At 39.6% G+C, this 7422-nt stretch overlaps 1 protein-coding gene across 1 annotated transcript in view; it reads left to right on the forward strand.

The window, feature by feature from the left end:
- The window catches only part of LOC122085290 (condensin complex subunit 1), a gene marked incomplete at its 3' end in the record, with an annotated part of 14065 nt that extends 12421 nt beyond the window's left edge, over positions 1 to 1644 (forward strand). The window contains 1 exon segment of the mRNA XM_042653761.1: positions 1443 to 1644. Within this exon segment, the coding sequence (XP_042509695.1) occupies positions 1443 to 1644 (202 nt within the window).
- Positions 1645 to 7422: the final 5778 nt, after the last annotated feature.

A 7422-nucleotide genomic window follows, 5' to 3' on the forward strand; every position in this document is an offset into this window, starting at 1 on the left:
CCGATACAATGCGTTATGGTCATATAATGACCAAGATGGGTAATTTTTCAGAAAAAAACACGATTTTTTAAAGGGTTTTTGTTCCAAAGTTGCTGTCAGCCATATTTCTCTCTAACTAAAGTGGAAATCAAGGTTGGGAACAAGGATTTTACATTTATGGGACAACTACAAACCTTGAATTCTTAGTACAATACCCTCAATTTAGTGTTTATGCATAATACATGTTATCAATAGCTTTTTTTAACAAACTCTTTATGCAAAAGTGTTTAAAAAAATGTTTCCTATCCATTTATGTGTGTATCTTTAGCGTATCTTAGTGTATCTCCGATACGATACGATACTCTCCGATACGTATCTTAATTTTGACCTATCGATACGATGACCGATACCGATACTTTAATCCTTGATTGGAGGAGATGGAAAATGTAGTCACAGGACTCTTGGGAGACTAAATTGCACTGGAGTTATTCTCTATCTCAATTTTCATCTTCTCTGGCGCATAGCTTGTCTTTAGATGCAGAGATCCTATCCTCTGGATCTTGCCATTTATTTTCTCTTTTCGGAGTGACTAGTTTTTGGCAGATCTTCGTTAAGATCTAGCTATTTGAGCCCAGTTTCTGTTCATATTCGTCTTTCAGATTAGAAATTGAGGTTAACTCCATGGCGGGTCTTCTTTTCTAGTATTAGGGGTTTTAGATTCTTCTTATTTATTCCCTCCCCAGAAATTCTTTTATGCTGTTTGTCATTCTGCAACCATCTGCTTTGGTATTTAATCTGCAAATGCATCTGTTTTTTATATGTTGAGGCAGTTTTTTTGGACACTGTAAAGCTTCCTTCCATGGCGGTTGGCAGATTGATAGCTGCTGTTTTGTTACTTCTTTCCAAAGAAAGTAATTTGTACTGCTTAATGGTAGAATAACAACTACCTAAGCTCAGTCACATGAACATGAACCAAGCGGTAAGATGCTGCAAAAATTCAGGTAGAATGGGAGGGAAAGAATAGTAGAAGTAATTTGCCACAGAAGCAGGAGATTCATTAGTCAGAATTCACAATTTCTGGGAGGTTCAGAGAGGGAAAGAGAGAGAGAGAGAGAGCAATTGCTACCGATCGCCGGATTGGAGATATTTTCTTCACAATTCTCCAGAGATGACAGGTTGTTATATGCAGGTCACCGGATAAAAGGAACAAAATATATTAAGGAAGGGTAATATGGGTACCGATAAAAAAATGGCATAACTTAACAGATTGACTCTCAAAAACCTTTAACGGTGTTAGGTTGGGTGGATTTAAATGAAATAAAGAAACGCAAGGGGGGAGGACATAATAAAGGCAAATGCGAGGGGAGGTGGATGTAAATTTCCCTTATTATTGTTGTTATTGTTGTCATCATTATTATTATTATTTAATTCATTCACCTGTTTATGTTTAATATTGTAATCAGGGCAAGAAGTTCGCAAAGCCAGAGCTGAAGTCTTGCGTTGAGGAGTTTGAGGAGAAGCTTAATAAGTTCCACTTGGAGAGGAAGGAGCAAGAAATGACTGCCAGAAATGCTCAAGTCCACCAACAGAAAGTTGGTTGTTTGGAAGGTCTTATTGTTGGCAAGGACAATGCAGAAAGAGATGCTGAAGATGATGGTAGTCAGGGTAGGTTTTGCATATCGAACCATGCTTAGTATATGGTCCTGCTTAATATTTGTTTTGCTTTATTTTGAGGTTTGCCTTCTAATGGGTCTTTATACAATAGTTCTTATCGTTTTTTTTTTTTTTGGTGAATAGTAAATGCATTAAAAGAAGGGGGAGGGAAAATATAGTCCCGAAGGGGAAGTTACAAACCCAATAAGGGATACAAAAAGCCCATAAAGGGCACCAAAACAAAGGTGCAATAAGGGTTACATACTTACATCTCAAGCCTAATTGGACAACACTCAAAAACCTACATGGGCTAATTGATTGGAACCAAAAGCCCAATTCAAAGAAGAGGGGCAATCCGGATTAATTACAATAGTTCTTATGATTAATTAGAAATTAGCTGTTTGGCATTTCCTTTTGTATGGAGTTAATTATTGGTGGCAATGGATAATCTCATTGGAGAAAATTTTGTGTTTATTTTTAGGTTTTTTACCTTGATCTATGTAGTTAAGATTAAAAAGGCATAGTAGGATTCTAACATGTCTATTTCCCATGATTCTCTGATGCTTTTAAATTATTTGACCAAAATCCCATTTCCCTTTACTTCCTTAATATCTTGGACAGTTTTGTGGCCTTTTCCGATTAACTTCTGAGATGTTTTTTTCCAAAATATCCATATTGCCATATTATATTTTCATTGGAATGCCATGAAATTAGATCTTAAGGCCACAAAATGCACAAATTGCTATTCCAATTAACTACACCTTTTCCCTTTTCTAACCATTGCCGTCCAACTTTAATGATGTGTTCCGAAGATTCAAATATCTCACAACAAGCATCAACACAATATTGAGAAATTGAGAATTCAATAAAGACATCATCTTTAGATTCAATAATGATTTCATTAATCTTTCGTAACATCTCCACCACATACTGCAGGATGAAATTTTCACTTTGCCTGTCATTTATGAGTAACATAACAGTTTTTCTGCTAGGCAAACTGATGTAGGAGGGTGCCTAGACAACTAGCTTTCCTACAAGGGTTACTCTACTAGAACAAGATATACTCAATAGGACTTGGATTGGGCTGGGTTCAATGGTGCTCAGCAAAAGTACAGATTTAGCATGCAAAAAAATAATGGACTAATTAATTAGAGCAGCAAAGATCAATAATAGTCTAAACAGAAAAACACATAAACTACTTAAGCATCAAATGGAGGATATGGGGAAGGGAATATAACAGCTTATATATGTTAGGTTTAGCACAAATCAGCCAAGACACAAAACAAGATAAGCAAACCAAATAATTTCCTAAAATCAGCCATCTAGTAAAGAGAAAGGACAGCAGAGATCCCACAGAGACAAAGTAAGATTAGGCTTAAAATTTGATGGAAGCAGTTCGGGTTTCAGCAATAAGGGATGGGGTAATAAAAGGGATTAAGTGGGGGCATAGAGAGGGGAACCTACTTACCTTTCTGCTGTTCAGATCTGAGGAGAAGAGGAGAAAGTTAGGTCCTCCAAGATGTAGAAGTGCAGTCCACATCGGTTGTCGTAAGAAGAACAATGTGAAGACATGGCAGCCCCTTACGGATTGAGTATTACTTGAGGGAGGTGCAGCGACCTTCAGCAGTTCATACAAATATCAACGGAGCATCACTAGAGAGGCAACCGAGAGAAAGGGAGGGAAAGAGAGAGTCATGAAGGGGGAGGGAGGCAAGAAAGAGAGAGAGCGAGAATGAGAAACGAGAGAGAGAAAGCGAAAACCGCGAGAGAAAGAGAGAGAGGCTTCGGACTTTTTCTTCATTCAATAGTTTTTCATTAACTAAAACCATGGCCAATGGCCTTAAATAAGAGGGTAATTAAAAGAAAAAAAAATATTATTCTAGGAACAATATTTCATAAACAAAGAAACTTTCTAAAAAACAAAACAGTAGGAAAATTACTTAGTTCCCTAATTAACTTAAAGACTCAAATAAATAAAATCCTGGAAAATAAAACTACTAAATTATCAGATTTGGTGGGGGCCACACAATCTTGGCCGATTGGGAAGGAAGAGAGAATCGACTAGCACTGGAAGGCTGGATGAGATTCCTCTTTCCTTCCCTCTTCTTCCTTCCTTTTTCCTTCTAGTTTCCTTTAGTGAGACCATCTTCCAACCAAATTGAATGCAAGCATGGCTGGGTCTTGCGTTTACGCCGCTGGTACATGTGGATGTCCCCATCAACTCTCCCCCGGCTTAGAAGAATTCACCTCCGGTGAATTATGGCTCATGTAGTACTCAAGCAGATCCGGGTTTAGTTGTTGGATTTCTTGCACTGTGATCCAAGTGTTGTCAATTTTCGGACGTTCACGCCATTTGACTAAGAACTCTCTAGAACCTCATGTATGTGTAGATACAATCCTCTCATCAAGGATTTCCTCAATTTCTTCAGTTCTCCTCGTGACCTTAGGTACAGGTGGTAAGGAGGTTGGGGGAAGTGGTTGGGTTGGATGAGTAGTCTCATCATGGGTGAAAGGGAAGTCCTCGAGGTCATTAGGATAAAAGGGGGTAATGGTAGAGGCACCATGGAATAGGACAAGATCTTCCACATTGAAAATGTTACTAATTTCCATACTAGCTGGTAGATCAAGGACATAAGCATTGACACCTATCCTCTTAAGTACCTTGAAAGGATTTGTGCTACGGGCATGTAGTTTTGCTCGCTTTTCTCCTAACAAAACGTTGTGGCTTGATTCTAACCATCACCATATCTCCTTCTTGAAACTCTTGTAGCCTTCTGTGCACATCTGCCTTTGATTTGTATTGATCGTTGCTCAGTGCTATCTGTCTTCTTATACCTGTATGCAAATCATGTATATGCTGAGCAAAAGATTCGACTAACGGGGAGGTCCTAGAACTGGACACAATTGGGAAGGTCTATGGGTGCCTGAGGCTGGTATCCTGAACAAATCTCAAAGGGTTATATGTAAACTCGGCTTGGTTAAGGACTCGATCCCAACTGGCAAGGTGTTCTCTTATGAGGCAATGCAACAAATTTCCCAGACTCCAATTGATAACCTCAGTCTGGCCATCGGTTTGATGGTGGAAGGCCGAAGAGAAACGGAGTTTGGTACCCATCATCAGCCATAAGGTCCTCCAAAAATGACTGAACTTAACATCCCTATCGGACTCTATAGTGAGGGGCAACCCATGGTACTTGACAACCTCGTTAAAGAAAAGCTTGGCTACTATGGACGCATCAGAGGTCTTAAAGCATGGGATGAAATGGGCCATCTTCGAGAAGCTATCTACAACCACATAAACAAAATCATGGCCTCTCGAAGTTTATGGCAGATTAAGCACAAAGTCCATGCTAAGTCTTGCCAAGCGGCATGGGAAGAGGGTAGGGGAGTGTACAATCCCATATTCTGCTTTTGTGTTTGGCAGTTTGGCATGTCCTACAGTGACTCATAACTCTAGCAACATCCCTCTTCAGTATTAGCCAAAAGAATTGGTCCTCAACGAGGGTGATGGCTTATCTCGACCAAAATGGCCAACGACTCCCCCAACGTGCAATTCGCAGATCAGGAAATCTCGGAGTGAGGTAATGGGAAATACACAACTTGCTTCCCTTAAAAAGGAAGCCCTCCCAAAGTAGGTAGTTCGAGCGATTGATAGGGTTACCTCCACTCAAAAAAGTGAATGGCTCACTAAAATCAGGACAGGTGAGGTACTGATCCTTGACTCGCTCGAACCCTATAATCTCTGGATTAACACACTAGCCCGACTTTTAGCATTTGTGCGACTGAGGAACATGTTTACCCTTAGTGCATCTACAGTGGTATTCTCGACACCAGGTCTATGTTTGAGTATAAAAGTGTACTCTTGGAGAAACTCGACCCACTTAGCATCTTTAGTTTAGTTTTTTTTGGGCACTCATGTATCTCAGAGCCTGGTGGTCAGAGAATAGCACGAATTCTTGCGGTAGGAGGTAATGTCGCCAATAACGCAATGATTGGACAACCGCATAGAATTCTTTGTCGTATGTGGAATATAGTTGCCTAGCTTCATTAAGCTTCTCATTAAAGTAGACAACAGGGTGTCCTTCTTATCCTATGACACCACCTATTCTAATACTAGATGCATCAAAATTCACTTCAAAGACCTTAAAAAAATCTGGGAGGCACAGGTCGGGGGTCTCAGTCATAAGCTTTTTAATCCCATTAAATACCTTCATAGCACTCTTAGTCCATTGAAACTCCTTTTTTATACAATCCGTGATAGGAGACATAATGGAACTAAACCGGTATATGAACCTCTTGTAGAAAGTGGCTAAACCATAAAAACTTTGCACATCATGGACATTAGTTGGCTCAAGCCACTCTACAATCGCTCTCACTTTCTCAGGGTCAGTAGATACTCCTCGGGCTGACACAACAAACCCTAAGAAGATGACTTGATCACTCATGAAGGTGCACTTCTTGAGGTTGACATAGAGTTTTTCTTGTAAAAGCATATGAAAAACCTTTTGCAAGTGATCCAAGTGGGAAGACAGAGTCTTACTATAGATGAGGATGTCATCAAAGCAGACCACTAAGAACTTGCCAATGAATAGTTGAAGCACTTGATTCATTATTCTCATGAAGGTGCGAGGTGCATTTGACAAGCCAAAAGGCATGACTAACCACTCGAAAAGGCCATTCTTTGTCTTGAAAGCTGTCTTTCACTCATCTCTAGGCCTAACTCGAATTTGGTGGTACCCGCTCCTGAGATCAATCTTCGAAAAGATCGATGAGTTGGCCATCATATCCAACATGTCATCAAGTCTAGGGATAGGGAACTTATACTTGACAGTGATCTTATTGATAACTCTACTATCGACACACATATGCCAGGTGCCATCTTTCTTTGGCATGAGTAAGGCAGGTATTGCCATGGTTCAAGGACTTGGTGAGATCTCGCTGAGATATCATTTTTTTCAAAAGACAAGTTCACACAGGCGAGGTAGAAAAACTGCAATATCTCAAGTGAGATTTCGAGATCTCACCGTGATCTCGGTCCAATAACTTGTCTCGAACCATTTCGGTTCATCTTAGTTAATTTTTGGGCCAAACTATACTATTAAAGCCATGTTTCGACTTGACCTGGCGAGATTTCTCGCTGATTTCGCCTCTTTTTTCCTCTAGCTCCCATTTTTTCGACTCAATATGGCCCGTCACTCATTTCAGTGCTAGGAGTCTTGGTTTCTAGGATGGGGATGCAGTGTCCAGTTGTTTACTATGTAAGTATATCTATGTTATGTACTTTATGGCTTTATGTTTACTTGCTATGTTGTTACTTGTTAGTTGTTACTCGTTATGTTACATTGTTACTTGTTAGTTGTTACTTGAATGTATGTGATTCATCAATCAGCATAGGAATTAGAAATTATGGCTTTTATATATTTTAATGATTAAGTTGTGTCACAATGGTGATTGTGGAAGGTGGATTGATGAATATTTCATACTAGATGAAGTGTTCAAAGACTCACCGCATACTTACACAGGTTATATTGTCAAAGTACCATTTTGAGTTTGTTTTTTGCAAATCTGATGTTTCCATTGTGTTTAGAATGGCTAAAATAGGGTAAATATATAGTTTCAGGGCCTATAAAGGCCACATGCCCACCGAGATCTACCAGCAAGTCGACCACCCGAAAAATACAAGATCTCGGTGAGATCTCGCCAGATCTCGTTTTTTTAGGATAGCGAGATGGCTAGCGAGATCGAGTTTTAAAACCTTGGGTACTGCATATGGGTTAAGGCTTTCCCTAA

This window comes from Macadamia integrifolia, chromosome 1 (assembly GCF_013358625.1).
Source record: "Macadamia integrifolia cultivar HAES 741 chromosome 1, SCU_Mint_v3, whole genome shotgun sequence".
Taxonomy (NCBI): domain Eukaryota; kingdom Viridiplantae; phylum Streptophyta; class Magnoliopsida; order Proteales; family Proteaceae; genus Macadamia; species Macadamia integrifolia.